We start from the raw sequence: 23,915 nt of genomic DNA on the forward strand, positions 1-23,915 counted from the left end.
TAACACTAAGTAAGACCAATAATCCTTCTAAAAAAGTAACTAAGCTTTGAGAACAAAAACCAGTAAGAATAGGTTACTGCAGAGATGAAAACTGATGCACCAAATGAGTGCTTTTTTTTTTTTTTTATACTAGTTAAGTGATCATGGGTAAGCAGCAACAGGAGAGAGAAGATAAAATGTGAAGCTTCCCTTCATTCCTATTAAATGAGGCCTGAGGCATCGGGTCTTATTCGTGAAAGGACGATGTTCTGCAAACCCTTTCATCCCCCAGCTACACAGAAATTCCATTATAGAAGAAAACCGAATATCCTATCTTAGTATCATTTTGAACAAAAATATAAGCTATGAGCTCATCAGATGTTTTAAGGGTCCTAGAGAAGCAAGAGAGTTTAAAAGAAACCTCAGATTTTTTCTAAAGAACTTATTTCTAGAAAGGATATGCTGTATTTTTCCTACCTAGCAAAGAGATCAAACCCAAGTTTCAAATGTTAAGATACCACTTAGGACTACTTAATTAGGCTTTAACAGAGTAATTCTAACCCACTTCTATTGTTAATGAAGCAAACACATCTGTCATAAAACAGAACTTAACAATCAGAAAGGTTATACAGTAATAACATCAACAAAATATTCCATGGAGCATCAGGCCATATTATTCAAAGAAGCTATAAATAAAATATAACCAACCCTTGTAAACTTAGAGCACATTTCTTCTGCTTCTTTAATGAAGTTTGCTTTCAACATATATTTTGCACATTTGGAGTTGATAAATCTGTCTGCTGTGTCCAAAGCCTGAGCTTCATCCATCCACCTTGCAGCTTCTTTAATATTTCCAGCATGCTTAAAGAGAAAGAAATTTAAATTTAAGCTCAATAAACACATGTATTTTATCCACTGTCTGTTCAATACGATAATCTTTAATCTTTCCTCCATTAGAGAATTACAAGTCCTTTAGCCCTAGAAGATTTCCCTGGAAATGCCTAAAAGACACCTTGGTTAATCCCTACTGATAAAATACGGTAATGATTTGAGAAATTGGTTTTGAATCATAAGAAAAAAACGGGCAGGAGACATTTAGGTTAACTCAATTCATCAGTGTAATTATTAATGCTTAAATAAATTATGAATTGATGAAGTATACTTTTCCTTTATTCACCTTCCTTTATACAAAAATCTTCATTTGGACTTATTCAGACAAAAACAAAATCAAGACTCTAAATCTTAGCACTTATCCGGAAACTCACAGAATCCACAGAAAAGTCTCACAAATCTTAATATGTCTTCCTCAAGCAAAACTTATTATTTTAATGTTTATGGCAAAATTATTACTGGAAATTGTAAGAAGTGGTAAAGATTTTCTAGCATATATAAATAAAATGTCCATATAAAATAACCCCCCCGACCACTATGTTAACCCAACTTACCTTATAGATTTTTGCCTTCACAAGAAAGAGCTCTATCAAAGTGGGAGTACTTTCTATAGCAGCATTTATATATTCTAGCGCCAGGGATGGCTGCCCAATTTTGTCATAATGTTGAGCCAAGTAGTACTGGACCCAGAGTAAAGTGGTTGGAGGTTCTTCTTTACCATCATCTGCAGGAAGAAAAACAGTGGGCTTTTTTTTCCCCCTCCCCTTATGGTTTATTCAACATGCCACAAGGTAAAACCTTATAAATGCAGCCACTGACAGTAACTGTGTCTTTAGACCAGGCCACAGGACAAAACCTGCAAGTGCTGACAAACCCTCAAGTCCAGGCAAGCACCAAGCCCAAGTTTTGCAAGACCTGAGCACTTACTGTACTCCTCCCATTTCCTCATTTTAAGGGAAAGAAAACATGGGTGGATGGGTCATCAGGGAGTGGCAATGTGCCCCGGCTAATCCCCCAGTCTGGGCAGCCAAAGGTGCAGGAATCCAGGGCAAGATGCAGAGCACACATGCCAGATAGTACAGATATAACGCGACACATCTGCCCTTTATGAAACATTCACTCCACAAGAGTCTTGGCAGCATCTTATTCATTACTCTTTTTGGTCAGGGATATAGCACAGACCACTGCTAAACACAAGTGATGCACAGTAACATAGCAAACGTTTCAAGTGCATTCAACACTTCTGTTTTCAACCAAGAGATTCAAATATTTTTCAAACGAAACAGTCTCTTTCTATTCGAAACCTTTAATGACATTTTCCAGCTTTACCTTTGATGAGCTGTCACTATTCACCTAAGCATAACATTACGCTGAATCTACAGGAAACCCTCCTACATGCAAGTCAGTGCTGAAAGGAAGCTTTGCTTGAAAGCCTCAGCATTGAGGCCTTAAAAGTTAGAAGTTGAGCTCACTGCTTAACTATGACTATGATGCAGAATACCGGGGTGGGGAGAAGAGGGGAAGTGATGAGGAGGGTTAATCTTTCCAAAAGATTGGTTTTTTTTTTTTTTTTTTTTTTTTTTTTTTTTTTTAAGTTTACAATATAAATGCACTATGCAATTATACTCATTTGGCTATTTTAAGGTAGTGGAAAATTGTTTGCTTTGTTGACAGAAAATTCTGTGAATTAAACTGAAATCAAAACGCCCCATTTCCTTAAATCAGAAAAGCATGAATGCTTTTGAATGGCTTGGAAATATTTAAACAGATACTACATAGTTATATTCTAGATTACAGTATTCAATTGAGGGAGAAGATAACAGGCAACTTAGATGGCAGTTTCATATGCAAACATCACACTACTGCTTCTTCAAATGGAAATGGCCTTTTTTGAATTTAGTGAAAATATGCTTAATAATTAGGATCAACCTGAAAAAAAATAATGTACAAAGTCATTCATGCTATCCTAAATATTATACTATTACACTACTATAAATGGCTCACAATTTTATGACCATCTTTTACTGAGATTTTATGCAATAACAGTGCTCCCCCACACCTCTTTTTTTTTTCTTTTTAAAGAAAAATTCTATCACAAAACAGTTGGGCAAATGACTGAAAGAAACATCATAAATCCCCTAGAGAAGAAACTAGGAAGGCTAGATTCAACACATGTAAAGTCTTACCACATAACAAAATACCACAAACCATATCACAGATCAAAACAGGTGTCCACATACCACAGAACAAAACAGTACAAACCATACCACAGAACAAAACAGGAACACAGGAAATGGTATGTTTTAATTCTCAAAAATAAATAAAATATCTCCCCTATCAAATCCAAATCACAAAAATCTGGAAATTGTGCTATCATACCAAACCAGTATTCATTTCTTTTTGCTTCATGTTGTTGCAAATAAGCATTATTATCTAATTCTTAAATTTTGCATTTTTCTGAAGAATGATAAACCTGAATCTTGAAATAGAAATTCTGGACACAAATCTGCAAAGAGATAATTACTCTTCTGGATCCCCTAGAGCATTTAGAGCAAGCAAATAGATTTTGAGTGTATGTGTTGAATGGATTACAGCTGTCCAATTTTAAGCAACTGTGGTTTAGCTCTCCACTTTCACAAAGAGAGAGATAAAAGTATCCCCATTCACGTATTGCTCACACCAGGCAGTATTTCAATAAAATATTGTTTTCTTAACACTCACCATTTGCGTTAAATAACCTGCAGCTTCTTAGAGAGGTTTCATAACCTATCACAAGCTCTTCAATAATTGCCACCTATATGTGCAAGACAAGACAAAATGAGTCTCTGAAACAGCTGATAATTAGCATATTCTTATTATTAATTTTTTTAAACACATACTAACTTGATACATACATGCATACATGTATGTATGCATGTATTTGACTTTCCTAGATATACTAGGTCATAATAAACAACAGTGCTGACAAGAGTAAACACTGAAGAAAACTTTTATTTTCACTTCTTCAGTGTGAAAGAGTTCAAGTAAAAAGCTGAACAGTTTTCCTACCTTCTCCTTGTCTTTGTACAATGACCTCAAAGTATTGAAGACTGGCGGACAACCTTTGCTGAAATTCATCCTTAGAAACTTGTCCAGACATTCCTTAAACTTTTCACCTTGAGAGGAAAAAGACCTGTTGATTTTGTTTTACCACACATTACTTATCAATTCTACACTGTTTATGCTGTCAAAACAAATATCTAAGAAGCACAAGAGTGTTATTCGCTATCTGCTTGTCAAAAATGCACTTACCTGACAAAAAATTTAATGGCAATCTTCTTGGAACTAGTCCTCTTGGGTATTTAGTCCAGGCCTCTTCATAGATCTTTAGCCTTTCCAACATACTGGCTGAAATTGAAATGTACACTTTATTTTTTCTCTTCCTTTTAGGTATAAGGTGGTAGGGGTGGGATATGTAAAATGATATCTTGTTAAAAAGAAGTCAGAATATATAGCAGCTAGCATTGCATATATTTCCTAAAGAACATTAATTTCCATTCCATTTTTTGGAAGTTGCACCAATAAATTACTTTAGACATTCAATTCCTGTAAGTTCTTCTTCAAACAGTGGTTATGACTGTATTGTTTTACAAAACAAGGGAATGCATAAATGAACTTCTTAGATTAAGATGACACAGAACAAAAGAAAAAAAACTAAGATTTTTTCCTTCTTTAATCCATGCACGATGAGATTATTGCATTTTCACTGTTCTGATTTTAAATCAGATACTGTAAAAAAAATACAGGAAATAGTTCAAGTCTTACTTAATAAAATATACACAAGAAACTCAGAACTTAAATAGACACTTCTTTATGTAGCTTTCAACAAGTTGACCATATTTTGATACATATCAAGTGCTATTTGTTTAGAAACAGCTTGCTGGCAACAATATATCTAATTGTTACCTGGTTTAAGTGCCTTTTCTAGGCCTTTGTAATAGGCCCAGTTTTCAGGATTCCTTTCTTGCAAACCTTTGTAGACTTCAGCTGCTTCCTCAAGCCTGCCAAGTTGGAGCAGAAGTTCTCCTGTGTAAAATGCAAGAAGTTTTAAATAAAAGGATCAGGAGAATGAAACTGTGAAATATTAACCACTCTACAATAAGAAAAAGAAAAAAAAAAAAAAGAAAAAATCCTTAACCTCATCTGGATTCTAATTTCTTAGAAAGAAATCATCACTGTAGCATCACAAACTAGCTGACAGGTACATTTTTACTTTGATACTTTGACAATAGGTGGATTTACAATAGGTTTTCATAACTCAGCCAGTAACTCTGTAAAATTCAGTTGAAAACATGATGTTAAAAGCAAAGATGCGTATGCTTATTCCCACTTAAAGTGCCTAGTTACTTTAAGCACAGTTTTTAACTACAGAGGCCGTTATATTTCATGTTTATAGCATCTTGAAAAATCAAACTGAAATTGCAGTGCTGCAAAAAAAGGATCTAACAACTGCATGCAGCATTACTGCTGTTAGCAACAGAAGACTGCACACAAAAGGTCATACAGTGTCATTCTAGATGAAAATAGGGCTTTCTTGTCTTGTTTCAAGAGCAAACTGCAGAAGTCGGTGCTACCTCTCCTCCTATGCTGCGTTAACTGCAACTTTGCTAGAAGATACTGCTACCTACAAACAGGCCAACTTGGGCACGACAGGCAATATGGAATGTCAGGGAAAAGATCAATAGTTCCCTCCCTAATAATGCCACAATCTGGGGAATATAATCCTAAACTCTTCCCCTGAGGGGGAAGTTAGCTTTGCTAATTTAAACCTAATGGTGACAAATACCAATGCTATTTCGAGCACTACTCAATTGTATTTAATTCCCAGTGCCTTTTGCCTGTGCATTGAAAATGAACAGACAATAGTCATTTGTTAGCAGGCTTTTCTGTAGGATGCACAATATTTCAGGATTAACAACCTAAAGCCTTGTGCCAAAAAATCTTTAACTGGTGGTAACCTGTAGAGAGTTACCAGACTGTAAAAGGTATCATTTTTTTTCCTAGCAGTTTCCTTCAACTCAAGCCAAAAAAGTCCAAACTACTACTACTACGTCCAAAACGCAGCATTCCTATGGCCATTACTCTGCATATGCTAAGCAGGTTATCCAGGCACAACGAGTGCTTTTAAAACAAAGTTTAGCTTCTTAAAAGATATAAATGGTCTTAACAGTAAGGTATAAACTGACATTAAGTAGTTCAGGAAAAAGAAACGTATTTCTAAAGTTACTTGATCTACGATGTTCATTATACAGAAACATGCAAGTACATAAAACGATACTACCTTCCAGAAGTAATTACCTTTAGTTTCTTCAACAGCCAATTTATCACAAATCTGTTTTTCATAGGTACAAAGATGCTCCAAAGCTTCTTTATACAGTCCTGCCTCCCGGAGAACTTGATTTTGATACAGAAGCAGTTCACTGTACTCATAATCCACTTTATCAGGTGATGTCTGCATAGAAAATCAAGCCACATGAGAATGATCATCTTTCTCAAATGCACTTGAAATTTAATCATTTTGGCTAAAAAAAAACCCTGCACAGCACAAGGGAAAACACAGTGTCTTCTTTCTGACTTACGCAGTCGCCCACACAGGAATTCCACATTTTCCTCTTACCTGCTGTGTCTTCCTAAATTCCTCTAAGATTTTTGCTGCCATTTCATAATCTTCCAGCAGATGGTAAGCAATAGCATAACCAATCCATGATGCTCGCTGTGCAGGTCGCAGCTGAAGCAACTGGTATCTTGTTTCCTGCAAAAAAGTAGCTACTCATTTTCCTGATTCAATTCTGATGCACTGTAGAACTCACTAAGCAATACTCTGTTCTCTGTATTCAGATACTTAGGAATGTCACTAACAATTAGGTTTATGTATGCAGCAATATTATATGTAGCCAAGAGGAAGAACAAATTTTCTTGTATTTCCTGATTAAGAACAAATACAACTTCACCCACCATTTACAAATGAAGACATTCAGAAATCAGACTAATTTAAGTACCATGCATGTGCATTAAAAAAAAAAAAAAAAAAAAGAGAAAGGGAATACCTTGCTACATCAACCTACATAAACTGGAAAAACAGACAAGCTCTTAGGCACATCAGGAAAATTAAGCTTAAATATGTCAGTGTAGAGTGACCACTGCCATCTTTCCCTGTACCGTTGGGCAAGAAACACAAACAGGTAACCCATAATAAGCGGGCAGCTCTCTAGGCCAAACAGTGACCATTATGGAGGTTCAAGAGCAGTTCTGAGCATGAAAACACACGAAATAAAAGGTTATTAAGAAATTACAAAAGCATGCAGCAACTAAGACATAGCAACAGGCATACTGAACAGAAGTCGCTACTTTATAAGATATAAAAGTAGCAGCAGTAGTATCAATTTGCAATTCAAGGAAAGGTAAAAAACACAATCAACCAATCAAATACATTGCAAGTAGCAGAAAAGGCTGTAGAAATGTTATGTTGTTTTTCATGGAAGCACAGCCATGACCCTATCACTTTGTAATGGCTAGTCCATGCTAAGTATCTGATATTGCAAATATGACAAGTTCAAATGAAAGCAATTCCTACTGAGCATTGCAGAAACAAGAAGAAAGTTTTGCTACCTAAATTACCAAACTGATCAACTTTAAAGAGAAAAAAAAACAAGGCAGTAATCTAAATATTTTGAGCATACTAAATCCAGAAAGAAAGGGAACATTCAACAATTCTGATTTGCAGTCTTAGAGCTAATAGGAAACATAGTGAAACACTTGGGGCCAGTGGAAGCTACTGTCACTAGCACCTGTGTAGTAAAGGGTGTGTTGTCAGTCACACAGCAAACCACTGCTTAACTGGCATTGTCACCCACTGCTAAGGGGTTGCCATCGAGCTGGAGGTTCCCACAGGCTACAAGCTGCAGAGCGGTTTAAAACAAAACAACCTTACTTTGCCTGCCAATCTTCCTCAGAAGCTGAGAGCTACAGGAGCCTTTCCAAGAGTGCAATATCTAGTGTTGTACTTTACAATATTAAAAGTGACTTATAGCAGACAATTCTACACTGAGAAAACAAAGGCATTAAATCATTATATGTTAAAAAAGGGTCAGCTATATGTCTGCCTTTACTTTCATAAACTATTGAGCAGTACATATTTTTAATACTTAAGGTTTCCCAGTCTAGCATTGCATATTTTTTAAAGTTGCATGTAGCAACTTGTAGCCTTTTCTGTGATGTGATAAATTGATAAAGATGGTATGCATACTTACCCTGTAACCTTCAAGATCCCTCATTTGAATCTGCAGCAGAGAAAGATCTCTCAAAATTTGAAGATTGTCTTTATCCCATTTCAGTGCATTTCTATAACATTTGATAGCTTCATCATACTTCTTGTCTGACCTCTGAAGAAGGCCATACACATGCCAGCCTGGAAAAACTCTGTTAAGGATACTACAGAATTCGAGCACAGAGAAAACAAACCTAACACAACAGTAACAAAACAGTTGGTAAAACCTCCTAAGCAGCTTACAAACAGACAATAACATTATTACAATCATTACATTTCTTTTGTTCAGCCAGAGAAAGAAACAGATTGCTAACTGAAGATATTTATTCACCAATTAGACTAATAGGATGCAGATAATAAACTATAAATTCAATTTTTCTGTTTGAGAAAGGATATAAAAAAATCGAACAGTAGCATTTCAGACAACATTATCAGGCTTGCATAATACATTTCTGAATAAGGGCTCAAAACAACTGAAGTGCCTGTATTTCCTGCATTTTAAGTACATGAGAAGTTCTTACGAATGTCATTGCATCTACTAACTTAATGCAAGCCAGAATATTTGAATTGACAGTGACTGCCAGGATAGCTGCAAAACAGCTGCCCTCTAGATAGTTTAGACAAAATATTCCTGTGTGCTAGACATAAAATTTACAGATTTGAACTCTCAGTCTGAAGACTAATGTTACAGGTTACTGTTACAGGTTATTGGTAATGTTCTATAAATCAAATAGTTACAGAAAAACAGAAAGAGAGAAAAACTTCTACCCATCCCTTCATGGGCACCTCCCCACCCCAAAAACTTTCCCATTCACAAATTAAAACCATATTGCAACAAGGATACAGACATGACTCTTCAAGTCATTCCTTAAGCCTCTACGCACAAGTTCGTAGGCTTCCTCTTTCTTCCCTAGGCAGTTTAACGTTAGTCCTTTCATTGCCAACGTTTCTAAGCATTAGGATTAAACAAACAGGTTATTGATTTTTGTAACAGTTTTTAAGCTTACTCTAGCAACTTCAAATATCCACAACTGCAATTTTAGACTCAGTTGTAAGCAGCATGAGGATTTTGACATTTTTCTCTTATAAGGGAAGCTACGGTTGAAGGTTATTCATACTTCAAACTAAATTCAATACAGTATTTATACCAAAAAATAATGCAGAATTTTGAAATAGTAAAAATTCTCATCTCCTCTACAAACTTTTGGAGGGAAAGAACGTTTACTATAAAAGAACATTATAACCAATCAAGCATTTATTCACAACACTCTTGACACCTCCACACATCTACCTACACCAATCTACTTGGTGAAAAAAGGTTTTTTGGAATGTGAAAAGCAAGTCTCAAATCCATAGTTAAAGCAGACTGCTTTTACTAGGCTGCAAGGTGATGCACATACACTGCTCAGTGCTATTCAACCTCTGTTTTGCCTTGCATTTTTGCCTTTACATGAACTGAGAGCCGTTCCCCCTTAAAAGTAATTTGAGCAATCCATATATGTATTAAACTTGCAATGTGCCAAAATAAATATTAAATATGGAGCATCATGATAAAGAATGACCTATGACTATCAAATACTGGTAAGATCTGTCTTCAAAACTGCAAGTTTTATCAGCAATGAGTGTTTATCACAGTGTAGGTTTCTAAAAGGTCTTATTACTTTAACTTAAGAAAATGTATTTTAAGAGCAAACAGTTAATAAATTACTACAAGTGTTTATAAAATTTTTAAAAAATCACTATCTTAAAGTATATTGAAGGAAAAGACAGTAAGTAGACATCCACTGAAAACTCACCTCCATGTTCTGCAAACTTTGGGTTAGAAAGGATCTGTTTACAGAACTTCAGCCCATTTCTGTACTGCTTATGTTCATAACACCTCTGTTGGAGAAGAACAAAACATGTTCACTTAAAAATTTGAAAGAAGCTTCCCCCACATTCCCATGTTAAGCACCACTAAATCCTTAGGAAAAAAAAAAGTCTTAACATTTGAACAAGTCTCTTCACTTCCTTGTAATTAAAATGCTACCATCAGATTAAACAATATGTTCTTGAACACAAATTTAAATGCATACCTGAAGATACACGACAAAATAGCAATTTTGCATGTAAGACCATCTGGAAAGTAAGCACCTGAATAGATTCAGATTTCCTTTAACAAAAAACGCTCATTTATTCATGTACTTTGGAAAGCATTCAACTCACTTTAGATAAATTATTTTCTGCAGGAAGGCCATGCAAATGTCCTCAAAACACACAGGCAAAAGGTAAAATGGAGTTTATACCATCTCTGAAAGCAACCTCTTACATCAGCCTGAATACCACTGTGCCCTATATGCACCCATACTTGCTAAATTCGTATGTACCAATAGATCTTACCATACCTAAACATTTATGATCCAAAAACCTCAACTACTATGAGAGCTCTAAAATGCAGCAGTCCCACAGAAATTACTATGCAACAGGCCCTGACATTTCAAAGCTGGATTCCAGGCAAGTACTCCAGGGGTACGTTCAGAAGATCTCCCGTGCCAGAATCACCCATTTCTTTATGGGGCTAGAAGCATTCACTGCAGCAGCTCTGCCTATAAGCAGTGCTAACTTCATCATCTCAACTGCATGAATTGACTCTCAGTTAAAATATAGACACTGCTTCAGTATCAGGATGTCTACATTCAAAACAAAACACAGAAAGATACTTAGTTACTTGCCCTATTTCCAGGTGAAGGGTTTGTTAAGGAGTCTGTGAACCCTATGAACCTCCTCTCTGCATGAGGAAACCCAACTCTTGCAGTAGCAATAGCTACTGCAGTAGCTCAGAAGTAGCAATTACTTCAGAAGGCAACATGAGTATGCCTATACTAGGTCTATAAAACTTATGATAAATAACTTCTGCAGAAAGCTTTCAGGACAACAGGTATCAACAAAAGACAGCTAAAATGAGAAGCTGGCAAGCTGGCAAGGTTAGCAAGTTCTACTGGTATTTCACTGTCTTCTGAACCAAATCAGCATCTTATTTTTTTTTTTTTTTCCTCTTCAACAGACCAGCGTTCAGATGAAGAACTGGTTTTGATGTTACTCACCTGATTTTCCATAACATTTTGTTGTGCTTGCTGCTGTTCTGGAAGGGATTTGATGACTCCTACCCTACGCTCTTTGAAAGCTCCTAGGCGTTCTGTGGCGTTAGTCACTCTGGCCCTGTCTCAGAAATGAGGCCCCCAGGGCTGGCCGAGCAAACAGCTTGCTGAAAACCACTGCAGACAGAGCAGCTCTTGCTCTCCATGCCTTTTTCCAGAACAGCCTCTCTGCCTTTCATTATTCTCACATACTACTGCATTTGTAGCCTGAAAAAAGAGTTCATAGTATGTGAGGGAATGAATGGGCACTAAAAGCTCAGCATGTGTTTAACAATGTGTCTGCCAGAGTTCAGGACTCTTCTGGTTGCCAAGAGTTAAATCACTACGAATTGCTAGGGGTTTGATTGTGACAGATACTAGTCCACGGCACGGCTGGCTAAATCCCAACACACGCTCACTACGTTTGCCAGAGACCTGAGCTCTTTATGGACATAGAGAGGCTCCAAAACAGAACTCCACAGGCATTAGGATTAGAGGCAATGACCAGCCCTCATCAAAACATTACACTCGTGAGTAAAATAAAAGCAATTCTTATATCTTCCAATTCTTCTCTTAGCAAGATATGAAGTCTTCTATGGGTAAAACTACATATTCTTAGGATTATTTCTAATGTGAACAGACAAAGTTTCCTGAACTCAACTACTCCAAACTGAAAAAAAAGAAACTTCACATAGAGAGTGTGTTTGCTTCACAGACTCTGAACTGTTCAAGAGTCAAAATTCTGACATCAGATGCCTTTGACATCACCAATTTATAATATCCATCCTTCCAAACCGACACTGAAAATATGAGGGGGGAAAAAAACCCTACAAATGCCCATGTACAAAGATCCTTTCATTAAGCAAGAATTAAACAAGATTTTTTTTTTTCCAAAATTAGAAACTGGTACTGGGTCTGTTATTTTTAGCTGTGTGAAACATTTTTAAGTTTAAAATCAACTTTGAATATATTCAAACTACTTTCTTCTTTCCCAATAGCTCACACATATTTGTATACAGATGGTGTTAATAGTTACTATTTTCCCTACAGAAAATGCCTATCAAAAAAGTGCTGTTCTAGCACACATTATTGTTTTACATATCAGCATCATGGGCTTCTATAGTTCATGCACTCAGCATGATGAAAGAAAGCACGTGGTACCCCATCCTGTTAATCCAGTCTCTTCTTCACCAGCCCCTCCTGTTCTCATTTTCCCCCATAATTAGACACCTTTGAATATACTTGATAATTGTGTTCTTTGTATATCATGTAACTTCTTGAACTATCTTACTAAGATACTCATTACCTAGATGAAAGCAGCTCCCCAGAGCAAGGTATTATTATTATTACATATTACGAAATTCTTTCATCTTTTTGGAATTTGGGGATACTTGGAGGAGGAGGGGAAGTTGTGTGACTTGAATTCTTTACTCCACAGAACCACAAAGGCATAAGCAGCAATACAGACAAAACAATTTCCTGTGCAGAGCCCTGCCAAGATAGCAGATGGAATGTCCAACAGCCTCGGGACATCATTTGTGGGCAGAAAGCTCCTGAGAATACTCATGTGCAAGGCACACACATCCAGGCCCCTGCAATTTCAGTTCCTATGTTATATCTCCTCACAGCCAAAAAATTCCCACCTTCCTATCTCCTAATTTAATCTTTGAGGTTTTTAGGAAAGATGCAAACCCCACAAAAATTAGTTATCTACATAAGGTCTTCACACCCAGTACTGTACACAACTTTGAAGGTGCACAACTCCGTTTTAAGGTTAGCCCTGCAAGCCAGTTGCAAACTGTGGGGCAGCAGTTCCCAGAAATGTAACCCACTGGCCACGGCCAAGACAACCGTATGCAGCTGAGCAGGATGCCACACACTGCACTGTCCAGTGTTAACAAGCGAGCGCTCCCAGGTCTCTGCTCACACAACAGGAACAGGACCAGCCTGCAGGGAAAAGGACTTGTAGTATTTGGGGAAAAGTATTAACAAAAAAGTTTTATCAATAATACTAATTTCTGATGCAGGTTGATTTCTGTTTGCCTGCTGTATTTTACCACTTAAGTGCAAACTTGTTTCATATATCACAGCCTTCCTTAAATAGTGCCCCAATTTAAACTATATTAGAAGCTGAGGGAGAAAAGAAAAAAAAAAAAAAAAAAAAAAAAGAAGGAAAGAAATACTTCTTAAGTTTCTCCTTTTCTCTTTTTTCATTTGATGGTATTTACCTGAATGCTACTGTACCCTTTTGTCATACAAGAGCTAGATTAATACACGTTTATTTTCACAGTTAATAAGGTCTAAAGTAAACTGTAATACATCCTAAAATTGAATCTTTGTTCCTCTAAGATGAAGAGACTGACTGCAAAATGCTAGATTTGGATTTAATAAAACTGTAGAGGAATGTTCAGCAATTTCCTTATACATTAGGCTCCTTCCCTTATGCAAGATGTGAGAGTGGCCTATAACGTGAACTTTTAAAAACAGCTTTATTCTTTTGCTTCTACTGGTCCATTCCCCATGCTAATCTTTAAGTAGAAGCCAAAAAAGGAGGAAGAAGTTGTTACAAACGGTTACTCATACATTTTAAATTGTATGATACCAATGTGACACTTGAATTAATAATAAAGAAACACTTGCTCCTGAAGGACCCCAAACCTACGGCAATTAGAAGGACATGCACAACAATCTTACTGATCCTAGCTTACTGGTTCTGGAAGACTTACAGGAGTGTAAAATTGCTTAACGGCAGATAATTTTTATGTTCTCCTAAGAGTTGCAGTTTAGAATTAAAAATAACTACATGGATGTTACAGGAACTCCTGAAATGGTCTATCAACCTCAACTTATCTGTCTGAGGTTGCTGTTGCATCCTGAGGCTGCTAGTTCATCTTCAGCTGAGTTCTTCCAAAGCACAGACACAGCAGCAATAAATGCTGAGAGGGGCAGCTCCACAACTTAGCTGCACTATTCCCTAGCTCCTCAATGGAGCCGAACCTGAAGGCTCACGAGCCAGAGCAGGACAAGGAGCGACTCTGCCCCCACACCTGCTTCCGTCTCCTCCCGCCTTTGCCAAAAGTGAGCTGCAGAAAGTAAAGGGGAATGGGAAAAGATGCTCAGAGAAAGTAGTCAAAGCAGGAGAGATGCAAAGAGGAAGCAATCAGCATAAGGAAGCTCTCTCCTGCCTTCAGAGAGAGGACAGCAGGGCAACCACAGAGCAAGAGAAGATGAGGGCTTCCGTGAAAGGAAGCATCTGTTGCTAACTTGACTAGTTATCACTTGTACCTTTTAGCTACAACTTGCTTTGAAGAAGCTGTTTCCTCTTTAATACACCCCTGGTCACAGCACGAGGAGACAGGCAGGTGACAACACAAGAGGATCCAGCACAGGGTTGTGTGTTTTGTTTGCACCTCAGTCACGCAGCTCACCAGCCAGGCAGCCTCCCTGCACACGGAGCCGTTTGCTCCTACCTAGGCAGCTTGGGAGCAGGCTGCAGAACCTGTTGCCAAAGTGGTGCTGCCACGGTGTGCCTAGGGAAGCTGGCACTGTCATAAGCAAAAGGGGCATTTCAGGGGTTTTGTGTCTTGCTTTTAAGTACAGAACATCTGATGCTCTACTGGCTGCAAACATGAAATCTTATCTCTAAACAGCTCCATTTTATGTACTCTAACAAACAGTCTTTCACCTTGAAGCTTAAGGAAAGTCAGCCAAGATGAAATACATATGCTAGTAACAAGAAAGAGTTACACACAGATTTCTTCCCCAAGCAACATGAAATACCTCACATTTTAAGTTTCCTAACAGAGCAAACTCTCAGTGAAAGTGGTAGCAAGTTCTCCTTTTAGACTACACAGACGAAAGAGACAAACAATGAAAAAGAACACACTTATGGACTTTTATCCATGTAAGTGTAAGGTTCCTATCAACCTATAAAAAACCTAAAATAATCTGGACCAAAATAAAATTATCTGGAACTAAGGATGCACTTTTACCAGCTGAAGCACTGCATGAAGATGCAGACAGTCATACCTGCATACACCTCCAGGCAAAGAATCTAGGGTCTATTTCCAGGTGTTTGATAGGCATATATGTACATTTCCTATATATAATTTCTCCAGATTTTCAAGTTAATACTTTGAGTCTGTTTCATTCTGTTCGTGGAAACATTTCAAATTGTTAGAGTTGATGAGTTTGCTCATCCCACATATAGGCACACTCTATACTTTGAAAAGGGGGTGGGAGGGAACAAATCAAATCAAGAGAGGCTTTCACTCCTTCAGAAGAGGAGGAATCAGTTCAGAGCGAGTCCAACAGCACCAATCAGCCAAAAGAACTTGCAGACTAAAAAGCTTAAATGTACAGGAGGAGAAGGAAGGAATACAGTACATGTCATCATGGCCTGTACAAACTTTTGTGAATCTGTGACTTGAAGGTAGAACAACAGGAACAGAGACATGAAAGATAAGTCTTTCAAGAAACAGAATAGCAAACACTGCAAAGGGAGAAGGAAAAGAGTAACACAAGGAAGGATTAGTGCCAGGTAATACACAGTCTGTGTGAGGAAGCTCTTAAGGGAGTCAGCAATTTCTTCTGGGCAGAGGGTAAAGAACTAGTAAAAAGTCACAGAATTAGGAATAGTGATGTCTTAGGTACCCCAGGCCAGTCACCTCCATCTGGGCAGCTTCTCTCCTCCCAGATGAATAGCTTGGGGTAGTCACCTCCAGCACTTACACAGGCAAAGCTGCTGCAGTGAAGTAACGTATTTCACAGTTCCAGAGCTGACTAGAAGCGCAGAGGAGCCTCTCCCGAGGCAAGCCCCGCTCACGTGGCTTTTCAGGCAGCCACCGCGGCGCTCGGCAGGCAGGCGCCCAGCACGGCCTGTGCCAACGCGCACGGCGGCGCCCAGCACAGCGCGCGCAGCACGGCACGCGCAGCACGGCACCCGCTCCCTTCCCTGCCACAGCCAGAGCTGCGGAACCTCGGCTTCCCGGACAGAAAGGTTAACCCTAACGCTCCAGGAGAGGAACTGCCTTTCCATCAGCACAGCACCTCTACTGAGAGATTTGCTGCCCTTTAGAGCTTTTATTTTAATAAGCTGCAGGTGGTTTCAGAGTACCCAACACACTTCCTATGCATTCTGTGGTCTGAAATGCAGTATGCCCTAAGCATATTGAGACTTTTTCATGTCCTTTAGCTCATTTTCTGTATGCATTCCTATACATACAAAATAGTACCAGATTTAACGTAGTTCTATGAAGTAAATTACTTAAACTAAAACTTTTGGCAGAGTCAGTCTTCAGACAGCAGGTTTCTTGCATGTATCCTTGCTTACCATGAGACCCCGAGAGTGTGGAATGCCATCCCTCCATTTTTTGACACCTGCCACCAAAAAAGGTAGAAAGAAATCCCTATTTACAGGCTACTTAAGCATCTAGCTGCTGGATGGAGGTGGATTTCCCCTGCTCCCTCTGATTGTGAATCTTCCCTCTCTGGCAAATCTACTTTCTAAACTTTGTTATTAAACTTAGTGCCACCAGTAAGACTCACTTGGATTCTTAGCAACTCCACTGGTTGCCTGCAAGGTTACACACAAGGAAAACTGACAGGCCACGCTGCTGATTACAGCAGCACTTGCAAGGACTGCTGATGAAAGCACTGAGATGACTTATCCAGCCTTTATGCAGCATTTCACTCTAAGTAGTATATAAAAAAAATAATTTGACAAATGCATTTTAGAAGTATTCCAGCAATGTTATAAAGTCCTGGTATTCATAAAACCAGGCTCTCTATTTGCTACAGGTAAGCAGGCAGCGCATTTTACCTGTCCCTCACATGTTCCCTCTCAAAACAGAGGTGCTCATTTACACCTAGTTCACGTATATTAGGATAAGAGCCATATATTGTATTTTAACATGTATCATAGCATCAAATGCAGAGAATATGTAGGACAGTCCTAACTCTGCCATTACATATGAAACATTTGGGACATATCCACTTCCAGGAGCACAAACTCTTTTTATTGCAACTCAGTCTTCATATTCTGCAAAGGTTGAACAGGAAATACTGTTAACGTCTAAAGAAGTTTTGGAGCACTGTGATCCACAGTGTGGCCAGGCTTCACCCACCCTCTGTCGGCTCACTCTTCTCAGCAAGATCTCAAAAGATCCTGCTGCGTGGAACTTCGGACTCCCAACCTGAATTTAGCCAGCACGAGCAGAGGACTGGCTAGATCACAACCAGCAGGCAGAGAGCTCCTTTTTAAGGGGAGCTCTTGGTAAGATGCCTATGCCCTGTCTGGCTGGTTCAAGAGTGACTCAAATCTGCCGAATGGTGCATCAGAGCACCCTGCACTGCTTGCTCTGCATCCTCACTTGGCCCCAGCATGCCTAGCCATAAGACAAGTTCAACACAGTATCTTCGGATGGGGGTAGGGGCAGGGTAAGAAGATCCAGCAAAGCAAGCACCCTAATTTAGTCAATGCTGTAACAGAGGAGACAAAAAGTAGGTTTTTAATAAGTTTTCTTGAACTAAACTAGAACCAAAACTGGAGTCAGTCCCAACAAGCAATCCGAAATTCTTATTGCTAGTCTGCTGGTACTCAACTCTCTTCCTTGGCAGCTCACGTGTAAGTGTCTTGGCAGCTATAAACATCCTCCTAAGTGGCAATATATTGCAGTCTATTCCTCATCACATAACGGAATTATTAAGCAGTAAAACTAATATGCACATATCCAACAGCAAGTTTCTACTTATATCTAAAAGGTCCCCAGGACAAAGTATGACGAGGAATGGGCAACCCTGCTAGAAGAGCTCAGGGATGTCACTCTGCTACCCTCTTTCCTGAAGGCCTTAGGCTTGAGCGGAAGGTAGGCAGGCAAAACTTTGAAGTTGTGGCAAGCCCCCTTAGGTGACTCTGCAATTTCTCCCAGTACTGGCCAGGAACACACACACCACCCCAGTAAGAGCTGCTGCAGCAGCGTGCTTGTGACACACTTTGCCTTGGCGGCAAGGGGTGCATTAAGATGCCTCACATGCACGTTCGACACGCAGACGCTGTTCCTGCTAGCGCAGGTCGGCGGCAGCACCTCAGAGACTAATAACTGCAGTCAGCGCGCTGCGCTGCTCCAGGGCGTTGTGCAAGACGGCTACTCTTGCTCTAGCCAGACTCGATCAGGATCAGGTCAAGCTAAGTCACTGCGGTGCTCTAATTCAAGCTAAATGCAGTAAAGCAGATTCCAAAAGCTAGAGGCATTAGGGGAAACTACTCACCGTCAGTAGGCAGGTCTTTTGGGTCCTGCCCATACCCAACTGCTCAACAGCTCTAGGCAAAGAATTCCACCACACCAACACCAGCTTCAAGACAAGAGCAGGATGCATAAAGCAGAAGACTGAAAAAATAGACAAACCTACCAGAGATGCATTTTTACTGAAGAGAGACAAACTTCTATATTTTTACTATCAAATTAAAACCAACTATCCTGTGTTTGCTGTACAGTTTTAACGAACAGAATTTTTACAGCAAACAGCTTCAGCAATTGCAATGCCAAACTTGGCATTGACTATGAAATCTACTTCATTGACTATGAAACTACTTAACTATGAAATCCTTCTCCTGCAGGGTCTGTCTTCCTTTGTGATACCAAATGATACTTCAAAACTAGTTAGAAAATATCAGAGGAAGAGAACTGATCAGAGGTGAAATAAGGAAAAAGATCAGAATCAAAGTGGATCTTTCCAGTTAATACGGGAGCAGGAAAAATCTGTGTTTCTAAATTGGTCTTTTATTTCTATCTGATAAAATAAATCAGCTAGGAATAGCAGCTGACAAAAGCACTCCTGGAAGGAAAACTAGAAATCCTCACTCACTTAAAACACTTGCCAAAAAATCCATCATTCAATATCAATTCTGTCAGCCACTGCTCATTTATTCCAGCCTCCTCTCCTTAGAGGGACTATGATGAATGTGGCTGCACGCCATCTAACATCAGCTGACTTCTGTCCGATATCCTAGACCACTCCTATCTTCAGGCTTCAGGTTCGAGTTCAGCATGAAATTGCAACAGTATCTCACAAAAATCCAAGATGGAGAGGTTGAATACTGATTTAATAATCATCTGAAACTGTTCAGCTCTAATTCCGAGGTATAGTAACAAGCAAAACAAAAAAGCTAAAGAAGTCCATACAGCAGCTTGTTCTGAGCACACTTGGACATTTAAACCCACTTCTGTAGTGCAGGAACATACAGCGAGGTTACTGTTATTTTCTACCTATGCTCAGAGTATTCTTTACCCTTAACTCTGAGTACAACAGATGTTGCTCAGTAGCACTTAGCCATTGTGAAATATTCAAATGTAGTTATTAAGAAAGGTTGTTCATCAACATTACAAGGTTGGCTAGCTTGACTGTGTGATCTCACAGACAGGAGATCCTTAAAACTGACATCAGTGAGAACTATTAGCAATGTATAATTATACATTTTCTCTAAATCTTCTATAAGCAAAATCAGAAAGCGCTTACTTTTAGTACCTCTCTGACTAAATGCTGCAGTGACGCAGGGCTGCTGCAGATTTAAACCTGGGATGCCCCAAAAGTGCAATGAGAAATTCCTTAAAAAAAAAATCTGCAAAACAAAAGGAAAAAAAGGAAAAATGACTTCATCAAATTCTAACCTAACTAAAGGGCAGTGCCTATTGACACCATGTAATATATACAAAGGATCAAGTCCATTTCCTCAAATAAGATTAGCTTCAGATTATCACAAAGAAATCTTCGAGCTCAGCATCTATAACCATAATAATATAAGACTGGCTATGATCTCACAATCATTCGGAAATTAGTTTACATGTGTTTCTACTGACGGATTTCTTTTTCCCTCTGAACTGACACTGTTAAAGGAACAAAGCTAAGCTTTTCACAAGAAATTTAAAGCAGGAAAAATTGTTTGCACAATTTATGACACCCTCAATGACGAAACAAAAAACAAGAAAAAAAACCCCACAATCTAAGAAGCATCAGCAATAGTAGTATTACTCAAGTAATACCTTAATTACATCCTAGAGTCTCAAACAGCAATTCATTCCTTTAGTAAGTCTGAAAAAACAGGCAGAGGCAGGACACTGACTCTGCCTAGCACAGAAAGCCTGCACTTCAGGGCTATCTCCAAGTTCCAATCTAGGCAATTATTTTCCTGTTGCCTGGAAAGCTAAGTGGGATATTCCTTCCAGCAAAGGAAAAGTGATAGACATCACAGCAGCCAAGACAGTGGAGAAATCTTGTTAGCAATTCCTAGTTTCAGATGATACGTGCTGAAACTAGAGAAGCAAACATATTTGATTACATTATTGTGCAGTAATGATGATTGCAGAAAAAATGCTCTAAGTACTAGATTGCTGATGAAAGAGAAATTCTGGAAATCAGTTTTTAATCTGGCATCATAATCACTCAAAAAAGGAAATCTCAACTTTGTCACCTCAGCAACCCTTACAGTCAACATCTAAACTTTCATGAGATAAAGTGTGTATTACTTTTAAAGTACAGGTGACACTGATGAAAGTCTTTGTGGAGGAGACGCACAGGTCTGTCTAGTTTGGAAGTGGAGGGACAAGGGAGTAAGTTTGGGAGGGGAAGGAAGGACCAGGAAGACGGCCAGCAGGAGGGACTTGGCATATTTACAGCAGAGCCACTGAAGAGACGCTGCTCAACAGGCTTTTAACGTCTTTAGGAAGTCTATCCACATACACTTTTGTCAAAGTCAAAATAACAGGGAGGAGAAGTAGTTCAAAGAAGCAGGCTCAAGCAGCATTATCATGAGAAATGACCAAGTACAAGTGAAACCCAAATCCTACCTAATTTACAACAGACATCTTGATTATTTGTAATGCCTCACTGCAGACCATAAGTTCTGGCCGTGCCCATCAAGCCCTCCAAGCACCTAAGGCAATGGATACCAGGATGAAGGATTGTCTGGCTCTCCAGACACCACAAAGACAACATGCAATATTGCTGCCAAACAGACTAGGAAGCTCTAACCCGTATATGACATGCAGCATTTGCATACATAACGCTAGAAAAAAACAGGGCATTCTATATCTTAAGCTACTGTACACAGTAAGGTTATAAATCAGTAAGAAATTATTTAATCAGGCCTGAACACACCTCATGCCTCACCTGAAGCCTATGTTCACACTATAATATACAACAACGTTTCACTTGTTAAGTACTTGGAATTTCCCTCTTGTCTTGCTCCCAAATTGCAGTCAGCCAGTGCCTAACCCTACCAGCAACCATGAGAAGTATTTGCACCACCTTGCCCTGCCAGAATGCCATCAGCCCAGGGAGCCCATCCTCTGTGCTTAAAGGAACTGAAGAAAGAGGGGCAAAAATAGAACAAACTCCACTTTTTTCCATTACTTTATAGTGCTTCCAGCCTTCTGGGTACCAAAACTCCACTTTTTTCCATTACTTTATAGTGCTTCCAGCCTTCTGGGTACCAAAAGGTTTACTTTTTTATTCCTTCCTCAACTCCTGCATCTGTTGTTCTACCCTCTTCTCCACCTTCACTTGATCTTTTTTGGGTAATCTCTGTGCTTCTTGAAGATCTTCTGTGTTCAAAGAATGGTGTGGAGGACTCGGCTCATCTTAAATGTTATATTAAAAAAAAAAAAAAAAAGAAAAAGAAAAAGTTGGAAACATGTAAGGGATACTGTGGAGATAGCTTTTTTCTTCCGAATTCCACAGAATCACTGAGCAGCAGCAGGAAAAGCACAGGGATATGTACCTACAGACTGAATACCAAGTAGTGTAAAGCTAGTCACATGTATATTTTCAGAAACTATATACACTAGACATTTTCTTCTTAATGAAAGCCCAAGTTTAAGCAAACAAACAAAAAAGTCACAGCTAATGCTGTGACATATGCTTCTTACACAGTCTAATCATGCAGATTCTTTTCTCTTGGCACTACAGGAGCACCAAATTGTGAAATGCCATTCAAATGGAGGAGTTTTTCTGCAAGAATCTCCACATACCTTTAAAGTGACTAGGAGAGGTTAGCCTAGTGTGTTGCAACAAGCAGAGGCAAAGTGCACACATTTGTGAACGCAGAATTTGTCAACTAAGTGGAAATGCTGGTTTGCACCCAAATTTACACATAAAATAAATTTACCCACCACTTAAGATTTTTACTACAAAACAAACGACCCTTCTCTCCAAACTGCCCCCAGTCTCAGCCCTGCACAGAGCAGCGGTCGACTCCTTGGTCTACTCAGGCCAGGAGACACAGCACGAGCCCACCCAGGGCCATCAAGTCAAGCCACCTTTGCTTGCACAGGCTGGGCACTGTCCCTAGGGTGGCAGCTGCCCTAAGAGGCTCAGGCTCTCCTGACGGGGGCTGCATTCAGGCCCCCATGGGCCTGAGGAAGCGGGGACAGGGGATAAATGAAAGATTAAATCCCCTGAGGAGGAGGAAGGGCTGCAGGAAAAGCGAAGAGAGAGATGGAGCAAAGGTGAAAAAGAAATAGGGAAGCAGTGTTTCCTTGGGCTTGCTCCTAGACATGGGATTGTCTGGAAGACGGTTTATTAATTCACAGCAAGCACATAATCGAAACTTTTCAAAGTAAGGTCATTATCTATAATAAGGCAGACACTAGGTCATTAGTCAAATTGTCAGCATGATGAAAACTGACTTCAAGCCCTTCCTATTTGCCACACATTACAAAAGCACCTAATCAAGAGGACAGCGTTAATATTAGACCATATGTCACAAGCTCATTCCTGCAAGACACAAGAAAGCATCAACACACCTGAATCACTTTTTGGCTGAGCCGCTATGCGAAAATTTTATATTTTTATTAAAGATTTTTCAGTTAAAAAGAGGAAAAAGCAAAAATGGCTTTAGTCTCCAGAAATTAGCTCAGACTGGTGCAGACATTAATCTTCTCACTCAGACTAATTTGTGAAGTTTTATCTAACTTATGTGCATGTATTATACTACCATTTTCCCCAAAGCTCTTCCCTTGCTCCTGCCCACCGCACAAACAACCAGGCAACCACGCACTGAGCGCGGAAAGAAGTCAGTTTTAAACATAAACGGGCTCCTGTGATTCAGTTCATCTTGTAACTGCACAAGTCATTCTCAACACAAAGGAAGATGAGTAAACAGGCAATGAGATTATTACCTTCCCAGCTCATAATACACCAAAGATTACATGCTCAGAAGAGGGCTCCCTGCCAGGCAGGGCTGAATCCTTCAAAGCAGCAGCAAGCTGTCCAGCTCACGCTGTCTGTTCTTTAACCCTAACTGACGGTGCGTGTTTCGTGACGAGGCATCTGTACATATTTGCAGGAATTTCTACTTGCACACTTTTACTGCACTTTCATTCACTCTGTTGAAGTGGTTGGGTTATGTACACACTACTAAAAAGTAGAAGTTTACACAGAAGCAACTGCTGTTTTCTGCAAATGCCCCCAGTACTTCTCTCATTCCAGATCTCTAGAATGCAGCACAGTACACCAACCACCTTTAGAATCATAGAATCATAGAATCATAGAATGCCGAAGGTTGGAAGGGACCTCAGAGGTCATCGAGTCCAACCCCCCTGCTCACGCAGGGTCACCTAGAGCAC

General features: G+C 39.2%; 1 protein-coding gene across 1 annotated transcript in view; it reads right to left on the minus strand.

Moving 5' to 3' along the window:
- Positions 1–18,594, minus strand: part of NAA15 (N(alpha)-acetyltransferase 15, NatA auxiliary subunit) — a 29,899-nt gene extending 11,305 nt beyond the window's left edge. Inside the window, exons 1-12 of the mRNA XM_026042594.1 lie at positions 18,562–18,594; positions 9,973–10,057; positions 9,021–9,125; positions 8,160–8,317; positions 6,527–6,661; positions 6,208–6,361; positions 4,816–4,935; positions 4,162–4,257; positions 3,919–4,025; positions 3,592–3,664; positions 1,425–1,594; positions 688–840 (exon numbers count right to left, since the gene is read on the minus strand). Of these exons, the coding sequence (XP_025898379.1) occupies positions 688–840; positions 1,425–1,594; positions 3,592–3,664; positions 3,919–4,025; positions 4,162–4,257; positions 4,816–4,935; positions 6,208–6,361; positions 6,527–6,661; positions 8,160–8,317; positions 9,021–9,125; positions 9,973–10,057; positions 18,562–18,594 (1,389 nt within the window). The remainder of the gene's footprint in view (positions 1–687; positions 841–1,424; positions 1,595–3,591; positions 3,665–3,918; positions 4,026–4,161; positions 4,258–4,815; positions 4,936–6,207; positions 6,362–6,526; positions 6,662–8,159; positions 8,318–9,020; positions 9,126–9,972; positions 10,058–18,561) is intronic.
- Between the last annotated feature and the right edge of the window lie 5,321 nt (positions 18,595–23,915).

The sequence above is a fragment of the Nothoprocta perdicaria genome, unplaced genomic scaffold (genome assembly GCF_003342845.1).
Source record: "Nothoprocta perdicaria isolate Ctin4 unplaced genomic scaffold, notPer1 scaffold_31, whole genome shotgun sequence".
Classification (NCBI taxonomy): domain Eukaryota; kingdom Metazoa; phylum Chordata; class Aves; order Tinamiformes; family Tinamidae; genus Nothoprocta; species Nothoprocta perdicaria.